General features: G+C 40.1%; 1 protein-coding gene across 1 annotated transcript in view; it reads right to left on the bottom strand.

Moving 5' to 3' along the window:
• Positions 1-22,236, bottom strand: part of LOC104074228 (polypeptide N-acetylgalactosaminyltransferase 9) — a gene marked incomplete at both ends in the record, with an annotated part of 78,631 nt that overhangs the window by 30,256 nt on the left and 26,139 nt on the right. The window contains one exon of the mRNA XM_009574286.1: positions 18,742-18,922. Within this exon, the coding sequence (XP_009572581.1) occupies positions 18,742-18,922 (181 nt within the window). The remainder of the gene's footprint in view (positions 1-18,741; positions 18,923-22,236) is intronic.

Raw genomic sequence — 22,236 nt, 5'->3', positions numbered from 1 at the left:
GAAATGCAAACAAAATTAAAGCTGCTTCATGAATCTTTAAAGTATTTAATACAAGATATGTTTTTCCAATGAACCACTGGGATGGAGACGACTGTGGGTTTCTCTCCTTCACAAACTTAATGAAATTGCTGGGAATGCTGCAGTTCTAGCACAAAAAACCCCCAACATGCTCCATACCTTGAAAGCTGCAGAACGGTCTGTGTTCGTGTTTTATAGGCACAGCAGGGGAAAGAGGTGGAACAGCACTGATCAATGAAAGGACAAAGATAAATATTGAAAAGATTATTGAATCTTGCTCTTTAATGCTAACAAATACTATTTTTAGTCACCAGGTCAATGTGTATTTTGAACCCAGTTAAACCAAAGGCTCAGAGTAATCTTACATACGTGGTTACCTTTTAGTACCTAAATCCTGCTGTGACTTCTGTAGGCACAGACGATTTACAACAGCTAAATCACTAAATTTAGTGGCTAGTTCAATGCCTGATTTCTTTCTCCAGAAAACCGCTGAGGCTTTGCAGCTAGTGCTAGATGTAGTAGTAACCTTTCAGATGCAGAAATAAACTAGCATTACATTCTTGTTCCGCACTGGCACAACAGTGAAATGTGACAAGCTGCAAACATCTCCTTCCCCAGCATGGGATGCAACTGCTGACCAGTCCGTGGCAAAAGCAATGACTGGCTACAAAATTGATTAGCTTCATGGATCACGAATCTGTCAGGCAGAGGGCTCCGACTCCTTCCTAATTAATTCTCTTTCTCAATAGAAGGTGTTAACTGTATTATGCCATAACATTCTCTTTCTATTAAGGATGGATTTTTCTGCCATATTCAAAAGGGAAAAAAAACCACTAAATTTTTGAGTTCAAGACTTGCTTTTACTTTCTCCTCCTGTTTTGCAGCTCAAGGACACCGCTCCCTAAGAATCATGTAGTATAAATACTCACAGTTGTGAACAAGGGAGCAGTGGTACAGAACACTGATGCTCTATGTATCTTGAGAGAAGCAGTCCATTGTAAAAAGGGAAGTGACAGCTGCTTTCAGGAAAAGCCTAGAAAATCTGGATCCAGAAGATACCTTTTTACCATGGCTATTTCTTCGCAGACTGTGTTGCTTTATGGAACAGCCTCCACAGAAGAAAAATCAACACTTTCTCCTTTTTCCTGAATTTATTTGGGGAAGTGCAGATACAAGATACAGTGCAATTCTTGTTGGTGCTGTAAGCTTGGTAGTCTAGGCAGCTCCAAAAAACCATCAACACTGATGGACAAAGGGTTTGGTGGGTGAATTTCCCCCACCTGACTGACAGCTAAATAAATTTGGATAGTTTTCCCTCCACCTCTGCAAGTACTATAACAGTCCTGTCAGTATTTGGACGTTCACCATTAACACTGACTTCCTGTATCCATCCATCATTTTTTGTCAAAGAAAGTATTTGCCAAAGCAACAAAAGCCAATTTTGAGCTCTACTGTCTGATTCTTCTTGAAAGAAAAACTGAACGACAGTTTTGCAAGAACTGAATGTAATGCGGAAGAAACGACTGCCCTTTCTATTGCTCGAGAGATCATCTTCATACTATGTATTATTTAAAACACTCCTCTGTCAGAACTTTACAGGCTGGAAGTGGTCAACTTCCCTGGCTAACTCCTACCTGACTTCAGTTGCTCCCTTGGCCACACTCCACGCACCATGTCCTCAGCAGTTATCCCTGAAGAAGAAATTCATTAAAATAAAGACACCTCCTCAACTGTTCCTGAGTACAAACTGTGTCTGTTCCTCCTCCCACAGTGTTTCAGCTCCTCCTATTAAAGGGGAGTCAGGGAAAGTCAACTAAAATAATCTGTCCTCCAGCTTTTCCGGTACACAGTGATGTTGATGGTCATTTTCAGGATAATAATGAACTAAGGTCTTAAATCTACTCCATACTGTGGGAATTCCCAGCAGCTTTTTTTGCATGCCCCCTTGACACACTTTTCCTTATTTTGCATCCAAAAGTCTTAAGAAAGAAATCACCCACGTTCCTCAGAAAGAAATCAGGCCAAATCCTTGTTTCCGTGCTCATCTCAAACACTTCTGGTATCAAGGAAAAGTATCCTTTAATATCAACCCAAACCAAATCCTTGCAATATGCCATGAGTTTACCAGCACACACCTATCTGCTCCTGGGAATTTCCCACATTCCCAGGCTGAACAATTGGACTTCGTGCCTGTAGGATTTGCAGAATGAAGAACAGCAGCAGCCTGTTTAAAATACATGTCTTTTACACCTTAGAGCTCTCTCTTATCTGTCCTATTTCCTACAGAAAAGACCAAATTTACAGCAATTTCTGTCCTGTACACTTCCATGAAGGAGAGAGCCCTTTCAAGCTGGGACACAGGCAATTCCACAGGTAGGTTAAAGCTCCCCATGAAGTTACAACAGTACACGTGAGATAAGTGTTTCCTGAGAATCAGACATTCATTTTTGTCCTTTTTCCTTTCTTTTTAAATTCCAGGCCAGTACAACTGGGACTAATTTCTCTGCACAAAAAAAAACCCAAACCAACACATGTTTGTGTCTTTTGTTTTTTAACATGCTTGCTGCTCTATTTGGCTTAATTCCTCCCTTCTCTATGACAAATTATTTTATGTGTATGGTGGAAAGCCTTGAGAACTGTCAGTCAGTGACTGATAGCACAATATATATGCATCGTTAACATATGTAACATGAAGATGGCCCCGTTTGTAAAGAATATTAACCCTTACATTTAAGATTATTAGACTCTTCAGAAGTAGCTGCCACACACATAAAATAAGAGGCCCTGTATTTCAGTGAGCTATTTCCGGCTTTCCTCAGGCAAACAATACCAGAAACATGCCATCATGTCTAATACTCATATTGATTTATATATCTAAAAATGCTAAAACTAGTTCCAATCACTTTTAAAACAAGCCCCTTTATTAACATGAAAAATGGCTAAAAGCTCACACTCAGATCCTTCTGTAGTAGAAAGTATTTGCCTTTTTTTGGTAACTTAACTTGAGTCACTAATATGTTTTGAAATACCATCTGTAAGAAATTTCCACTCTATCCCCTAGTGTGCCCATTCAGATCTGCCTGTGGCTGTATGCATGCTGCATCACAAAGCATTAGGTTGATTGGAAATTAATGGAGAAGCTGAAATCTGCTTTCAAATGCTTTTCAAAAATCCCCAGAGAAAATGTATCCCCCATGTGACTTTATTTTTAATGGTGCTGTACTTAAATTTAAGGAAGAGCCCAACTAAATTCCAAATGACATGTATTCTGCCGAATTTTAGGTGATTAAACACAAATGGCTTATTTAGATTTGACAAGCGATTCTCAAGATTTCTGAAAGATCCCGGTCCCTGTTCCAATTGGATTTTTAGCTTGCATGCTTTAAAAGTAAAAACTAAACAAGAGCTGTCTTAAAAAAATTTAACATAAAGGTGGTCTTGCAAAATTCTGCTTTGAGAGCTCTCTGAACGTGAAGCTAAGTGAAACATAAACATCAGTGAAACCAATTAAGTGATGCTAAATACAGGCAAAACTAAAGGCATTTTGCCAATTCACAATAGCAGTGCTTTGATTCGAAGTTCAGAATATTCAGAAAATACTACCTATGCTGTCTATGGAGGAGAGAGAATATACTCCCATCTCAGTGCTTCGCTAAAAGTAAAACCTCGTATTTCAAATACGGAAGTTCACAAAGCGCCATTCAAGAAGCCAGAAAATGTTTTCTAGGGTGCATTCACAAAATTGGCTGCTACCCTGTGGCACTATTTCTCGTTCCTGCCACCAAGGGTCATTACTCTCCAGCTAGCAATGTGAAGTCAGCTATTTAGCTGCATTTCCGACAGTGATTTCTAGCAGATTTCCCATTAAGAAGTACTCTTCCACTCAAGGTGATGCATCAAGATCCCAAAAAAGGATCTTTATGGCAAAGGAAGATTTAATCCCAGCATGTCTGGAGGGAGTGAGAAGGTAACAGCCCAGATATCCCAACGTGGACTACATATCTTAAGATACCACCTTCCCTAAAATGTCTCTCCCATTGCACCCCAAGTCCATGCCAGACGTAAAGAAAAACTGGTGGAGTGGATGAAATCAATGGAATAATTTTCAATAAATAATGTATAAGAGTAAACTCACCATTTTCCATTTGCATAGAGCAGTTTGCTGTATCCTTGAAGCTATTTGTTATTCAAATAATAACATGTAAATACAGGAAGTTATCCCTGACTATTAAAAAAGTTTACTGCAAGTATTTAATACTAAAAATTCAAGGTACTTTTGTTTAATTTTGACCATCTCAATCCCTCAGCTGGTGCTGTTGGTGCTGGACAGAGGCTGAGTATCAGAGTGTTATCTAGAAATGTAGGGCAATAGAAAAGTTTTCAAGGTAACTGCTGCAGAGCTCTTCACGGATTTCATTACAGGTTTGCTGTCACGTTGCAGTGTGGTGGCAAGGAGGAGGATAGAGGTATGCAATCATTTTCCACTATTACTTCAGCTAACAATGTTTTTTATGGTCTCCGGAGGACATAAAACAATGTTTGGCAAACAATCCTTTCTTTAATGGGCTCCAGCGTTTTTCACAGGAGACCAGCTTTAATCTATGGTCAAATCCAGTTATGTAGCAGAATGTTTCTTTCTACCTATGTACAAATACCGGACGGTGGGAGGAGTAAACAACCGAATGGGAGGTCAGTCATAAACTGGGTAAACCCATCCCCTCACTGCCTGCCAAAACCGTAGTGAGAAGCTCTTAATTTTGCCCTGTCCCAGCAGCTGCAAGGCTGGTTGTAGCCCAGAAAGGCAATGCTTCCCTGGTAATCACAGCACTTGGTGTGCTGAGGTGATGCAGAGCCTGATTTGACTAACCAGCAATGGCCTTGAAACATTTAAACAGAGTCACAGGTTTTTTCCTCTTGCTTTAAATGATCAATTTCTATCAGAGTGAAAACAGACCAAGTTTATGGTATGTGGGAAGAATTATGGTTCAAATAGAGCAGTGTTCCAAGAACAAATGCATAAAGAACATTGATTTAACACTGAAAATGGGAGTATTAAATCCATGATGTTTAGATGCTTTATATGGGATTCAGTGGAGAGCCTGGTGGTAGTAGCAGCATGTTCATAAAAAGGCATGTCTCCGAGTCAAGCAGAGAGGACAAATGAAGGTGCACGCGCCGTATGTATTCCCCTCGGTAGACAGGGGTAGGAAACTGCCCGACAAACTAAGCCTCTTTAACAACAGATGGTGGAGCACATCCAAAGATCTCAGCGGACTTCGGATCAGGACCCTGCAGGATAAATCACTGGGCAAAAACAGCTTTGTGAAAACCTACGAGCAGTCAGATCCTGGAGCGCAGAGGGGACTTGACTCCTCTTTCCATCTTTCCCAATGATACTCGCAGGATTGTTCTTTGTGTATTATAACTACTTTATGAAACGTCCTATTCAAGTAAAGCAGTTAAGCATGTCTTAACTTCACTGGGGTTACTCATACACTTAAACCTAGGAACATATTTAAGTGCTTCATTGGACTGAAGCCTAATTGCACTTTTATAGCTTTTGTTTAAATTAAAGGCTAGCTAAAGGTGAACAGCACAGTATTCAAAAATTTCATGCATTTAGAATTTAAATGTTAACAACGGTTTCTTACCTTCTAATTATTTTGGGCACTTCAGAAAACTCTTGCATTTTAATTTAATTTTTGTAACATTTAGAAATAAAAACATTTTTTAAAAATCCAGCCACATTCACTGTCTAGCACAAAGCTAATATCTAGGGCACACACTTCACAGCAGCAAAACACTTCAACGTATGGGGATTTTTTATATTTATGAGCTCTTATCCTCATTCAGAAAAAACAGGTCAGCATATGCTTACTCTTCACTCAGGTTGACAGAAATTAGGCACACGTCCTAGACCAGGCAACGTACTTAAGTATGATTGTGAATTTGAGTGGGCCAAGGACACACGCCAGTCTTTTCCCGACTCTAAGAAGCTGTGGCCACTGTAGCACTTCAACATTCAGGCACTGCTCCTGCCCAGCAGTGCTGAGAACCCATTTCCTTTTACACTCTCTGTTGTCTGGTGTTTTCTCCTACTTGCCCACAGACATTTTGAAGTCACATCCTCAGTGTTTGCAGATTTAAATTAATTTGCCATCAGAAAGAAACCTAGAAGTGAGTGCTCTGCACTGGGGGAACAGGTTATTCCCATTACCCGTCTGCCCAGCAGACTGAGGCTGTGTTCACAACCATGCCCTTCTTCATCCCTCATCTATAGACAGACACATTCAACCTGTTTCATCCAGACTATTTGCTCAAACCTGTACTTAGAGCAACTTTTCCCCCCTGCTTCCAGAGATTCCCAGATCTATTAGGCAAAGGAGTCGACTGCTCCTCTATGAGCAAACAGAACACAAATTCCCCGCCTCTTGGGTACACTTTGGTTAGTAACACCAAGGCAATAAGCCAATGAACTAGCTGTCGGTTCTGTATTTGTTTTCAGGCAGTGTTGAAAATACAGGAGCAAAGCTTCAATGTCATTTTTATCTTGAGTTTAATGTAAACTCCACCACGACCCTCTGGGAGAACTCTGTCCTAATGAAACATCCACGAAGAGGATGAAAACTTACTCCAGTTGCTGAATGAGACAACTGTTCACTTTGTGGATGGAAATAACTAAAATTTATGCCTTTCCTCTGGAATTTTAGGGGTACACTCTAACTTAGCAACAGCACCCAAGGGTATTTTAGTGTACTGTTTTAATTATTATTGCTGCTATTAATATTCTACCATTACTCAAGTCTGAACTACCGTCTCCATCAGAGAGGCGTGTTTTGTACTACCCTAGAGGCTAGCCCAATGCTAGGTCATTCTGAAGACAAAATACATAAATGCAGATTAACAAAAGTCTGGGAGCGTAGAATAAATAATATACTCACCCCTTGGAGCAAAGAAGAAAATAAACTAATTAAGGAACAATTTGACAACCTGAAAAACAGGTAAAATGCAACTCCAAAGGGCTTCGTTCCTAGAAGCTGAGAAACAGGGAGCTTTGTGCATCAGCAATACACACAGATGAAATCTCCTGTAATTTAAAGCTACCTAATGCCTCACTGGTAAATCCTGCCACACCATCACCACGAAAATTTGTAGGTGCATTTCTTAGACCAAGGAGATTTGGATTTTGCCTGATGTCTGCATGACAATTGTCTTCATTTTCTCTGTTTAATTCAGACATATAAGGAGAGATGTACATTTGTGCTGCATAGCCAGCTCTCCTGCATTGAATGGCTTCTTGTAATTGCTTAAGAGATCCCTACACAATATATGAGCTATATTATAATTCTCTACAGAAAACAGAGAATAATGTTGCCTCCTCTTCTGTCACTACTGTTAACCTTCTGCTGAGCAAGGGCCTTCCAGCTTTCTTTCTGGGGACAGGAGATAAGACACACTGATTGGGAGTATTTTCCAAGCGTTATTTTCCTGTGTATGCTAATCTATACACTGGAGGTGGTCAGAAGAATGTACAGAGGATTCTTAACTTAAGAAATTGCAGCCCATATCAAGTTTCTTTGCAAAGAGTAACTTTGCCTCAAATATTCATTAATTATAGACTTAGGCTAGTAATCTTTCTAAGACAGAGCATTTACTTGCACACTGAATGAAAAAAAAAAAAAACTAGAAACACAGAGCATGCCGTGCGTTTCCCCAGTGACCCTGCCTTTACAATACTTCAGCTACTTAAAAGCTCCATCACAAGTTTTGTGTGAAAAAATGAAATTTCCCAGTTCAGTTTCCCCAGTGCTCACAAGACTGTTCCTCTCAACGCACAGAATCATCAAGAACCACAGAGATCAGGAACCTGATTTTACAGCACATTTTACACCCTGATCTTCTGCTATACGCAGTAGGTTTTACACCACCTTGGAGTTCTGAGGCTTAGTAACACATACTGCATGATGCCTGCTTCACAAGGGTTATTTAAACGTGCCTGGACAGTCAAGAAATAAACAACAGTGATCAGCCTGGTGCTGGCTTTACAAAGGAGGCATCAAGGCACAGGCCTGGAGCTCCTGCTCCTCAGGGCTTACACCACATTTCAAGAGAAGTCTCCAGATGGGAACATTCAGCTGCTGCAGGACTTCTTGTGGCCAAAAGGATGCAGGCCAAAATTGCACAATGATTTCTTATTAAGACAGCCATTTGGTTTGGTAGAAAGTTAGCGAAAAGAGTGCACAGACTGCATGGGAAGCAACTGTCCCTGGACCTTCTTTGGAGTTGCATCCAGCAAGGCAACCTGGTTTGACCATGGTTTGGTTTTGAGCCCACAGCAGAAGGTTTAGAAGGAATCCAGCAGAAGCCAAGAATTTTTCAGAAAGCTGGAGGAACAGAAAATAGAGGCCCCATACTTCAACTTCAAAAAACTATCAAACAACTTAACTGGCAGGTGCTGTTTCAGAGAAACAAAACCTTGGAAAGCATCTAGATCAAGCGAACCAAGACAGGGAGCTTACATTTGCTGGCCTGCAACTGTCAGGTACTTCTGGCTCTGGCTAGTTTTAAGAGTCTCTCACTTTTATTAGCACTAAATTCACTCAAAACAGGAGACACAAGCAAAACAAGCAAGAACTGACACTATTAAAATGAAACACTGCATCAACTTGGGAGTTCACAATTCAGTTTTATTTCAGACAGAAGAGTAAATTGTCTGACATTTTGGCCTGTTCATGTTTTTATCACAAAGACACAAACAACAACAACAACAAAACCTTGATGTTATTTGACCTGAAACCTTGACTTTCTTATACTGTGAAACCTATCCAAATGAAATAGGAACCAAAACTAGCTAATTTTTAAAGTTACAGCAGGAAGGCATTTGGAGATAACGCATATCTCACATTGCCAGCAGAACTAAATTTGCATGCACATTTTAAGAAAGAAAAGGGGAACACGTTCACCTCAAACCATTAGAAGAACTCCTTCAAAGCTGTAAGAAGGATATCAGGTGTAGCGTAACAGAGATGTAAGGAAACATAAAAGGAAAAGAAATACCACCCTGAATTCATTGCCTGACTTGTTCTGTTACTTCTTTTTATCCTGTAATGTGATATCATGGAGTGTAACATAACATGACAGTTCAGAAATTCACAGCAATCCCTTTTCGCCCTGGACCTGATAGTGGGCAACAATCAGCCATGGAGCCGGGAAAGGGAAGTGAAAGAAACTTTAAAATGCCAGCACACAGCTGCAAGTCATGGCTGGATCTCAGTAGTGCTTCTGCATTACTGATAGGTATTTACCTGTGAAAGAACAGCATACACAATTTGAAGACAGCACACCACAATTGCTCTTCTTAAAGAGGAAATACTCCTGCTATGAAAATATTGCGGCTGTTTTCAAGTTCAGAAAATTACTACAGTCTCTAAAACATACTTTTTAAAAAAAAAAAGCAATCGTCTTTAAGGCACTCGTAAATGTGCAGGTCACACAAGGCACATTTAGTTTCATGATCTGTAAGAAAAACTGAGGGATGCAAAACAGCTTTTTGATCACCTTTTCTTTTCCTCCTAGCTGAAAACTGTGCTGCCTCCACAGTTTTGCCTCCACAGTTGCTGGGTGGGGACCTTACCCAGGTTGCCCATGCTGGGAGGTCATTCTTCAACATGTGTGGCTAATACAGAAATTCTCTCTTGTTTCTTTATGCCTTGGAACATTTACCATTTTGGTTTGGATTCATCTGAAATCCTGTTTAAGCTGGCTGTCCTAGGTTCCTAAGGGAGGCACCTCCAGAGGACATTACACACTATACATTGTAAGCAGTGCTACCATGTCTTCTTCTCCATTGACTATAAAGGCAGACAAGTTGATCACCTTAAATTAGATGTATAATTTTTAGTCAATGTTATGCAACCCACCTTAGGTAAACTATTCATGTATTCAAGAGTACGTTCTGGTGCAAACAAATTGCAGGGAATGGCTTCCAATCTTACTGCATTTAAACACAACATTGCAATCAGTTATTTTTCATGCTCTCTAGTTAATCAAATTCAGCCTCCACTAAATCTACATTTATTAGTGCTGACAGTCATGCAGAACTTGTCTTCAACAATTAATATACACAAAGACACTGCAAAAATGTAACAGGAAAATTACTGCATTTGAATATAAGGTGGGTTTTTTCAAAAGGTTTTTTGTGATTTTTATGATTTTTTTTAATTTAGCCTTGCTGGTCCTCTTTTCATTATCCCATGGGCCAGTGTTAATAATCAAGATCTATGTTTTACGCTTTGTGGTATAATTAAAGTCACTACTTAATTGGAAAGCCTAGCTAGCACTAAACAAAAGGGAATCAATAACATATCTAATGGGAAAAGCCAGAGAAACTTCTATCGAATACCAGAAACAACTGTGAGATACTGCCACGTGTCCGGGCACTGCTACTCTGGAGACAGCATGGAGTGCAGCTCATGGGGAGTCTCTGCTTAGAAGCCATGTCCTGCAAAAAGCTTTGGTACTGTCTTCCCAAAGCCTATGGGGGTCACCAACCCCTATGCACAACAGAGCAGAAGGCAGAGAGCTACTGTAGTGCAACCTGGGCTGCCTCATGGTCCTACCTCATGGTCCTACCCTACTGCTGTTGCTCAAGCAAAAGCAGTCTGAGAACCTTCTTGATGATCAGATGGCCTCAAAAACTGATTGGAAAGTTTCTCAATAATTTTTTATTATTACTGGGAAACATGGTCACAGTGTCAGTCTGTTCCTCAGTCAGTCTTCTCACTGGAGCAATTTAACAATGTATAACTAATTAAATATTCAAAGATCTAATGGTGACCTGGGATTTTGGAGACAAAGGTTTGAGCCCACATTCCAATTAATGTATCGTTATTTATGCAAAATGAGCAGACCTCCAGCAGAGGTTGGGAGAAGACCTACAGTACCTTCGTAAACAGGGTCAAGTCACAACTACAGCTCTCAGTGACAACTACAGAGGTACAGTACAAATAAAGAGCCCTGGGCGTAAAGCCAGGGGCTGGCTGGCGCTACCTGTGATTCACAGGGAGTTTCCTTTCCCAGCCAAAGGAGCAGGTGATTTTTCCCCTCCTTTGAGGGCTTTACACAGTTCCAGTCTGAGCCCTTTACAGCCAAATAGGAAACGCTTCCCGAAATGCAGCGATAAGCCGTTGGCATACACAGGGATACACAAATAAGCACAACTGGCCCACAGGCAGCAGGATGAGCAAATTTAGGTTGTCAGCTGATATCCCAAACGAGCCCAGCCAGAATTACAACACCAAGCACTGTGCAGTAGCTGGTCAGAGCCCAGCTCTCTGCAGAGGAAGCAGCCCAGGGACTTACTCAGTCCACACCAGTTCCTTCTGCTCTTGGGCAAGACAGAAAGTCAGTTCAAACTTGGGTACATCTCTATGAAGCTGTATCGCCAATTCTGCGTATGGATAACGTGTGCGTAAAGGCACTTGTGCTATTTGTAGGGGATTCACAGCCCGAGGAAAATGTCCAGCCTGCGTAACTTGACAAAGCTGGTTGAGATCTATATAAAGTCCCAGAGCACGTGTACACACATGCCCCCTTTGCACTGTTCAAAATCCACATCTGGACATTGATTTGGGATGTAATGAAAACACTTCAGTTAGTTTCATCTCTTACTCAATTTTCCTCCAATAAACAATCACAATCTGTTGCCCAGAGATAATTTAATTCCGTCTGCTCCATTTTCTGTCTCTGTTTTTCCTTCTCTCTACGTCAACTTATGTCATATGTGCAATCAGAGTGGCCAGAATGGGTTTTCCAAAATTTCAGCATAGTTTTTTAGATTTATTCAGAGTAGGTGCAAAAAAAAAAAAAGTGGAGAAGTTTCCTATAAAAAAGAAGCCTAATTGAAGTAAAAATATTGTGCCTGTACTATGATCGTGAAACACTGTCAACTGAAAAAAGGAAATGCTTAATTGTAACTAATGTTTCACTTTACTGTGACCTGACATTAATCTGAAAGTATTGGTAGAAGCTAGTGATAGAAAAATCATTATTTTAAAACAAATCTTTTTGAGGGAAACTATATGTTTCATTGGTCTAAACATTTTGTTTAAATAATAATTTCACAGAAGATGTTCAGCCTGACACAAAATATTTTTAGAGGTTTGTCTTTTCAGTTGCCATTTTCTGCTCATCAGAAATTCTGATTTCTGAAAAGCTCTGGATCTGTTCCAGTTCAAATATGCCTTACAAAGGGGCCCATTACGTTGCACTCTGGTTAACCTGGGAAGAATCCTAACGGTCTGTTTTAATTTGGAGATCCTTGTGTCATTTTTCTAAGCGGTGCAAAGAACACCCCGTGTCCCCAGAGGATTTGAAAAGTGGGTCATGAGGCAGAGCAAGCTGCAGAGGTGGAGTAAATCAAATAACACCAGGTCTAGCCCTCTCCAATCCACTGATCCAAAAGCTGATGCTCTTTGAAAGCCATCTGCCTTCCTGCCCTGCTCCTGCAGGGACATCCAACATGGACGGGCAGAGGAGCTGCCCCCGATCCTCCTCTCACGACAGAGAACTTGCAAACACATACATGATCTGGCTCGAGCGAGCTGCTGACGGATGGCTCAAATATCACAGTGAGTCCACAGAGCTCCACCGCCAAAAGAAAGGGTCAAAATTAAAGGTGAGCTCCCTGTGTTCTCAAAAGGCTTGAGCTCACCAGCCACTGAAGGACAGAAAGGTTGTTTTCTAGCTACTGGCCTCATACTAGCTACTGTTATTAAACCCTTGAATGAACAAATCAGAGGTCTATTTACCAAGTCTGCCCCCTTGATAGCACTATTTGATCAATTCCAGAATCCTTTCTGATAGGTAATTAAAAAAAGTTTTTCCTTAGGTATAGAGTGGAGTGAACCATTAATTACATTTCAGAGCCCCAGAGATGCAATTCCTTTGCTATTGTGAAACGTCTATAGCAAGCAACGAAAATGCTCGCCTCTATAAGAGAACTGAATAAATGAAAGTAATTTCCTCGAGACCTAGATTCCTCTCCTTTTTATGGCTGAAGACTTGAGTTGCCTCAGCATCAATAAGTTTTGTTCTTTAGGGCTGAATTTTCTTGATTCAAACATCCATGACCATAACACAAAGAAGTATCTTCTTTGGCTGATAGAGCCAGCAGACTGAATCCATATATTAGTATTATTGTTATCACTGAACTGCCACAATGCACTCAGCATCAAGTTGCACAAAAAAGATCAGTTAAATTAAAGTTCCTCACCAAGTGGCGACAATTTCTTGTAAAAGCTAATTTAGCCCTTATGGAAGCTCCGGGATCATATCAACTTTTCTCAAAAGTATGCATAATGCATCACAGCAAGTGGTTTTAACAAGTGCATGTGTGCGTATGGTGGACGTGTCCTGCATGTAAAGAAACCTCAGAAGTTATTTAAGTTGCAAAGTCAAGTGATAGAAAGCTAGAAAATGCCAGATTTACAGGTGTTCAACCTGTTTAATTCAACCCCTTGCGATCCAGACTGTGCACCAGAAAGAACAGGGGAATTGATGTTATCCTGAGAGATGATGCTTATGTTTGAAAGCATCTGGTTAGTTGACACTTCCCAATTTTCCAGGATGCCACACTGTATAACAAACAGCTTTTGTAAGTTTGGGGGCCTTTCCCCCCCACCTTTGAATGATATTCCCTAAGGTTTTGGCTTTTTCTGCATTCTTCATCTTTGATAAAGTCAAAATCTACTGTCATATGGGGCTGTAGCACCTCTGTCTTCATGCATGATTGGGAAGAATTGAGTACAATCCTTTGTTACTCGAGCACAGACTTATATTTTGTGCTACAGCTGGCAGCAGTGAAGGCTGTTATTCCCCCAAAAGGGCAGATGGATGGCTGCTGCTGTTCCTGAAGCCTGTTGTAGCAATACAGCACGTTCCAGCTAAACCCGTGCGCTTTCTCTACTCTCAGTACCCGCAACAAATTAAGTCACTTGAAGACAAATGACTACGCAGGGGTTTAGGTGGCTGACTCAGGGCACTTCTGTTTGAAAGTGTGGGATCTCTATCAAAATCTCAGCTGTGTTGCTCAGAATCTATTTTTGACTAATCAGTCAAATATTGGCCCTTCGATATTGTGGTAAGAAAGGCATGCACACAGCCCAGCAGATTTCACAGCATTCCCACAGGTAGGATTCAAGGCTATTCTACATCTACACGTATTGGTAGAGATAATTGATACAAATACATGTGCTTATGCTTTCCCACACATAGACATAAGAATCATTGGCCAACACTGGATTTGTCTCCACTAAGTACTCAGGTTCATGTGATCACAACCCCATTTTGAATATGGAAGAACATAAATGGAAATTAATCCAATAACATTTCATCATTAAATAACACTTTTCCCAGAGAACCACAGAGCAAGTTCTAGTTTAGCCGTGTGCTTCCAAGGGAAAAATAACCTGTTCCTTACAAGAGAAGCTTCTCTTTCTTCCTTTGCTCAGAGGAAATAGAGTATAGAGAGGGCTAGAAAGTCCTGCTAATACTTTACTGCTGGGAAGAGAGATCGGGACATTACACATCCTGAGCTCTCTCCAACGTATTTTCCACGGTGGTATAGCCCTTGAAAAACTTCAGCACACCGGGGAGCAAAGATGGGGCCGCAGCAGGGACATGCAGAGACCTGTGCTACTTTCCTTGCCCCTTCTTCTTGTGGCTTGCCCTCAACTTGAGAAATGTTTTTCAAGCTTGATATGTGCCTGTATGACAGGGGATGAAAATAATTCCATCACAAGCATTATGAATTCCCTTGTAACAAAAAATAATCCTGCAAAATTCTTTTGGCATTAATGTAGATTTCATATGTACTAAAAAATTTACTCCAGAATTTAGATATTTAATAACAGTCAGTACTAACCAGACCACTATTTTAGAGTTATTTTCATGTATTTTAACAGACCACTTCCCACTGAGCACCTGAAGCAAAATCTCAGATCAGTTCAATGCTAGGATAATTAGCTGAACATTTCTAAATACTCATCAATCAACCATAATAAATCCTGAGTATTCTGCTCAATGTTGAACTCAAACACATTTCATTCCCGCTACTTGGTCCTTGCATCTTCTCAGAGCACTCAGCTGCACTGTACTCAGCTGCTTCAAGGCAAAAAGTCAGCATTAAGACTTACATAATACGTTACGGAAAGATCATCAGCCCAACTTTAAAATCAGCCCATTTGATGTAGGTGAAATCCAACAAGAAATGACAATAGCGTTCAAGGTCACACTGAATAAACTTACAAACTGTTGGGGAGGCTTTGCATTGTTTTATAAAACAAAATTGCAACTTCTCTATATTACATGTCTCTTGAAACTAAACATAGCTTGAAATACCAATTCACACTGTGTTTTTGAACTGTTTCCCCAGGGTTGTCTGCTTTCTACATAGAGACAGGGCAAGCATTCAAGCTGTGGGAGGTGCAATATCAGAGAAGAAAAAGCTGAGACATATTTATTGCAGCATGTTAGGATCAAACTATAATTTTGTAATTATTGTGTGAACTGTATTCGCAAGCAAGCTATTTACTGTCATTGCTTCGATTTGGCACACAAACACAACATGCACAAAATCTGCTGTTGTCTCCTGTACTGACTTAGCGATTCCTATCTTAAAGATAAGGCTTCTGAGTTAAAAGGAATATCTGCACTGGCAGCAGCAGGTAGGAAAGCAGAACACAATGCAAGTATACGGGAGAAGCATCTCGAGAGTACGACTACCCACCCAGGCTTGCAGACTTTACCGCAGTGGAAGGACATGGAGGTGACTCCGATTTAGGAGCCTTCACGGTCACGCTGTCTGACCGTACACCTCTTTAGTGTAACGTGCTTTTTTAATTTACTTTGTGGGGATGAAAATACCTCCTGAAAAGCAATTAAACTGCTGAATGTTTACTGTAGCTAGACTAGTAGATGGCACAAAAGGCTTATTCTACCAGAATAAGATACTGGACAACAATAAGGGAGGAATTCAAAGATAAAATGAACTAAAAGATAATATTTCTGATTAAACTTCTTCTAAAAGAAGACTAAGTCTTGAATATTACAAGTCCCACGTTTGCATAGCAAAATCATGTTTACTTTCCTAAATTGTGTCTATGCAATGCAGACTTGAGTATAAATTTTCCTGGTTCATATCTTTAATACCTACTGGTGTGTGCAAATACGTAGATCTGAACACTTTAAATGGAAGCCAGGACAGGGAGAAAGCATGGTTTAATACTTTGGGAACGTGAATCCAGATAAGTGTTTTTATTCATAGACTGGCCATGCACTTTGTACATGCCCTTGGACATTAATTCTACCTTGCTTCTCAATTTAAAAATGAAAAGTGCTCCCTTTTTAAAAATGAAAAGTTCTGGGAATGACATGAATATAAATTGCAAGCAGACTGAGAAGGGCTCAGCAATGAGAGCTATTATCAAGAGACGGAGAGATGAGACCATTGGGCAAGTCAGCATACAAAGTTGGACAAAACAAGAGTGGTTTTCCCAAAGCCTATTTCAAAGATCTGGAGGTTTAGTTCCCTCTAATATATAATCAGAGAAAAGTGTCTAAACAGTGAGCAAACAAAGTCAAGCTCAGCTTTGCCTTATGGCTATGATGCACAACTATCACCCGTTAGGTAAGCAGATGTGCTACTACATGGTGGATAAGAAGAGGTTGATAGGGTAGGGAGTGAAAACTGCCTCTCGGTGTTAGAGTGAGAGCTCCCAAGAGAGACCGTATAAGAGTAGCTGTGCATTTGAAGGGGTCAGAGACAAAAAATGCTGCTCACGAGGACAGCAGAAATTTCTAATAGAAAATGGCAATCAAATGGCAGCCAAAGCTCCTTTGATACAAGTGGATAAAACTCTTCATAGAATAAGAGCTGCCACCTTCTCTAAACTTTCACTCATTTTTCATAGCAAATTCAGTCTGAAGGATTTTCCTGTGACTCGTAAGCATCTAGAGACAAGTGTTTCAATTCTAGCATCTAGACCTAACTAGAACCACCTCAAAAGTGTCAAAACACCACAAGGAAGGCAGTTCTCCCAGTAAGTCAGACAGTTAATCAAGCAGCATGGCCTTACGAGATTCCCAAAATGAGCACATCAAAAAGCTTATCTGAACGACTCATCAAAGCTCCCAAGTAAAACTGTGGAAGAGTATAATCTGAAGTGAAGTATCACTGCATTGCAAATGCTGTCATGCTTCTGACAGCTGCTGAGATAGATTCAAGCTCTGCAACCATCGCTTTTGTATTTCTGTCCTGGTTTTAGTAGAGCATTCTCATTTATTATCCACCTGACCGCAGCAGCTAATAACAGGCCAGGTCAAACCTCACTGATTTTCATTTGAAAAACTTCACACTGATTTTAAGAGTCTTTGGACCAGATCTGATGCACAAGTCAAATATTTGCATAACTACGGACTATTTTTTCCCCAGAAAAATTCCATGATGGATTTTTATGATACATTAAGAAAGATGGAGAGATAAGACCACTGTGATATCAAAGCAGTAGATTTTTTTCTCTTTGCCACTTCTTTTATCTAGGTTTTCTTTTGTATAGCAAGTGTCCGAGACAACAAATGCTGAGTCAATACTTCTGCGATTAGATTAATATGTAACACAATTAATGAAATTTGTAGTTAAGCTGAAGTTTTGTTTTGCTGGATTTTGTTTTTGGCAGCTTGAACTGCCTAAAATCCTAATTCAATTGCAATCTACTCACAGAGCACAGCTGTTTTGCTTGGCTAAACTTTTCTCGTCACTTAATACGATACTTTTTTATTTAACTTTCAGTTCTGCCTAGGAGCCCCAGTGGGTCTTTTAAAACAGAAGATTATTATTAGAAATTAATTAAGTATTCTTTTCAATTCTGTCTCCTGAGAGTAACTAGGCATTACTGCTGATCTCCTCTGCATTAAGACATTACTGATTGTCATTCGTACAATGACAGTGCGGATGTCTCATCTGGAAGATACATAACTCCATAAATACGGAAGATTTTAAAGACATTTAATACAAAATATAATAAATCAGTATAAATATTAGACATATAATTGCAATGTCAAACATAGCACAGGCATGTAACACTAGAATAAAAATAAACACACATTCCAAAGACAAAAAAAATCTCATTGCAATTATAGGACCCCAATGGATTACATTTAGTTCCTATTTTAGCACATTGTAAACCCTGACTAAACAATTCTAAGAGTATAAAATGCAATTAAAGAAAAGGCAGTTGATTTGATGGGTTGGTTTTTTTAAGTGACCAGTGTCTACAAAGTGTTTGTTGTCACTGCCCCACCTTCCATTGCACATGACTACGAGAAGCACAGACTAAGGCTCCCACCTCTGATGGTGGGCTCAGTTGGCACTACCTGGCTTTTTCCAAGTGAACCAAACCCAATAAGCACCAATATCGTGATGTAGTTTTTGATCTGAGGCCTTGAATATTAATGCATTACTCACAGAATTAGCTATGCATTTAACACGGCACTTCATGCTTGAGATGGCAGTCGGTCTTTTTAATTTTCACTAAACTCAGGGGTATATGTGTGACTAACTGCTGCCATACTCTAACCAGGAAGGGATGTGAAGAGAAGAATGCCACCATGGATCAACAGAACAACAATCAATCAAATTTAATAATAATGTGGAATTCAACTTACTTTTTTGGTCTGTAGTCAGGGATGGACCTGTCCAGTGATATCCTGTCACTGAGTTGGGCATTGTAACCATACTCTTCATACTTAGTCTCTGATTCATGGCTATCATCTCTCAGGGTAGCAGCCATTCCCCCCTGGCCCAAGCCTCCTGGACCTTCAACTAATCCCATGGGCTTTGCGAGACCTAAATGAAAAAGACAAAAAAAAAATCAATTATTAATACAAAGAAAACGGATCTAACTTCTTCTGTGACCACAGAATGTTTTTAGATAAACAAGATCTGAACTCCCATGAAACTCAGCTCTGAACCCCCATGGCTCTGTGGAAATTATCTTCAGCTTTTCAAACTAGAGTCCATATCAACACATCTCGTAGTATCAGTGCATAACTATTAATGAGCAAACTATAAAGAATCAATTAGCAGCTTTCACGATTTCTCCTTTTTCCTGTATAAATCCCTGGAAACAGGAATCTTGTTTCCAAACATTCCAAAATGCCTAATTATCCTTAAGATAATTAAGATAAATTTTCCTCATAAGAATTGGAGGCCAGGCCCTCTCCCAGTACAGCCCATTACAGATCCATTCACTGTAAGGGAGATATGTTGAATTTCTACCATATGTAGATCTGCCAGTTTAACTCCATATTAACGTCAGTTCTGGAATAAGTGATGGAGCTGAGGTACCTGCTCTGCGGCTCTAAGACCACCTGCAGCTCTTGAATGGTTCAGATTCCGTTCCCATGCTGGGAATACAGCTATGCAACTGGTCACCAGCTGCTGCTGGGTGGGAAATACCGGGTAAATCTAATTTCACTATGCGAGTCAATAGATGGGTCATTTGGGCTTAACTGCACACCTTGCCCAGCCTGTTCCCACAAAGATGTGCTAAAACTGTCAGGGAGCTGACAGCACCTCTCACCTGGGAATTACTCCAGATTTCCTCTGTCCCTCAGATCTCTGATGAATGAAATATGCGTATTATCTAAGATACTCAGCTCTATACAGCTTATAGGATCAGAAAGTTTGGACACACTTGAACTAAAACGATTAGCTCCACTTGGTTAGTGCTGAGATATTAGCCAGTCAACAATGCATTTATAAGTTTCATTCACCGGTATATTACTGGTCAACTCAAAAACACATGTAAAACAAAACTAAACCCACGTAAAAAATGCCCATATGATCACATTGCCAAGAACCTCTTCCATGGCAACAGGCATTTAACTTGGTGCTGAATTCTCATAAATAAGCTCTTCAAATATCCTGTGTTTAATATCAAAGCTTTTCTTTCCAAAAGTCTCACTATCGACAAGTCATTATAAGAGAAAAAGTTATTTATAATAGTCTTGGGGATACCATACAGAAATGTGCAAATATCCTCCAAATCATTTACAATGCAGAGCAAAATAATTAGTTTGACCTGCTCAACATTTTTCAAATTAAGACTTTTTCAAGAGGAAAATGTCATTATTTCAACTAAACAATTAAAGAGAAAGACAGAAAGAAACAGTCAACATTTGCTAGTAACAGACATGCAAGGCAGTACAAAAGCTGGGACTGGCTTCTCCAAGTCACAATAAGGTCTGGGACAGTTTAGCCCCTCATGCAGGAATTTCTCTTGCACTTCATTGTTAACACTGTCCTCACTTGTTATAGCTCCATCATCATCTCTGCTTAATTATAGGACAGAACAGGGAGACAGTGGTTCATTAGTGGTCTGAAAAAGTTAGCATTTTCTACTGTAGGTGCTTATGAGAAAATCCTGTGCTAAGGTTAAGTGCAACACTACAAATAGTCTGTCTGAATATAAAAGGACTGAGTACCTGCAGTACTCGGGAATTTTGGTACTGAATTTCAGACATTGCTTACAAAAATACACACCTCCTACTGCAATCAGTGATCCCAAGTCAGGACGGACCTCGTTTGTGTTTGTGTCTTTGATGTCTTCTTCGTGTTCCTCATCATCATGCACTGAAATGCTCAACTGTCTCAGAGTGAATCATGAGTCTTAGCAGGAGGAAGGAGGGCAGAAGAAGAAAAAAAGGGCACCCTATAGAAAAACATTCTTGGCATGGCCAAGCTTTTGAAAAATTCAGACAGCTCCAAGCATTCCAGCCTAGTGAGTTGTTGAAAAGAAGGGAAAACAAGAGGCTCGTGCAGCCGTGGTCTCATTATAGGGGTGTGTGTGGGAGGAGAGCTCCAGGTCTCACTAGCAAGGGAGGTCGAACAGAGACACGAGCAGAAACCCCACAGGCCACACACCCATCAGGGGAAAGTAGAAACATGAAGCTTCAAAACAGCATCTTTTTCTAGGGTATTGTATTACTGGGACACAAAACACTGACCTACTGGGATTGATACTGATGCTTAATCAATAATGAACTTCTTCAAAGCTGTAAGTGAAACAAAATGCTAGGAAAAATGAAAGGTATGCTCAAGGCAAGGGAACGTGGTATCAGTAGCCAGCTGTCTTCTTCAGTCAGTCACACTGTTGAATTGCTGCTTACTAAGAGACACAACTGAGCGTGCTGAGTCTGGACAGGACTTACGACACTGGTTGCCCTTCTCTAGTGCAGTCCTGACTGGTTCTATCTTATTACAAATATCAGGATGCCTACAGTTTGCTATTGATGTACAAACACACCGCCAGTTCCTACTCTGAATGACTAACATTAGTCCACCGTGATCTCTTGAAAAACCGTATTCTTGTCCCTAAAAACCGAACAAATTTACTTCATGCATCACAAACCACTCTATTGCTCACACTTCTTTGTAGAAATTTCTTTCTTTGTAGAAATGTACCTTATAAATCTTTCTTCCACTAAAACTGCTTCAAAAATGTCTGAGAACCTTCCATTCTTGCTTGCAGCAATCATCATAAAGCAACTGGGTTAGCATCAAGTGATAACCTGCAGCTGGTATTACACTGCTGCATTCTGCAGGGCCAGGGAGAAACTAGCACAAGGGAGGCTCACAATTAAGAATTGATATAATCATCTCTCCAAGCGGGTCATGCAAAGGAAGAAGCTGTAAGCAAAAAATGTATATCGTGATATTTGGAGTATTTAAGAAGGACTATTTGAATTTTCTAATGAAACAACTTTCTGTAAGAAAACTGGAGAGCGACACAGTCTGTTGAAACATGACTAAAACTCTTCAAGAGTTGTGTTACAGTTGATTTCAAATAACAGAAATTCTTTTACCTTACTAAATGAAGCACTTCAATATACATTAAATACTTCTGAAAATATTTTAGGGAGCTTCATTTTGAAGGAAATTGTAACATTTGTCCCTTTTGTCCCAATTTAGGATGAGAGGCTATTTGGCACTTTGACTAGCTTTAGTATTTAATATTACTTCCTTTGGAAAAATTCGAACAGAAGGGCCTAATGTTGCCATCCCTGGCCTGGCAACTAGTCCTTGCTTAAGTAATTACAGAAATTACATGTCTGAGACTCTAAATCTCTCCCCTCCCAAAAGGAAAACCACAGCAGCCT

This window comes from Fulmarus glacialis, unplaced genomic scaffold, assembly GCF_000690835.1.
Source record: "Fulmarus glacialis isolate BGI_N327 unplaced genomic scaffold, ASM69083v1 scaffold15543, whole genome shotgun sequence".
Taxonomy (NCBI): Eukaryota; Metazoa; Chordata; class Aves; order Procellariiformes; family Procellariidae; genus Fulmarus; species Fulmarus glacialis.
Note: the sequence above shows the minus strand (reverse complement) of the source record. Positions and strands in the feature narration are given on the sequence as shown.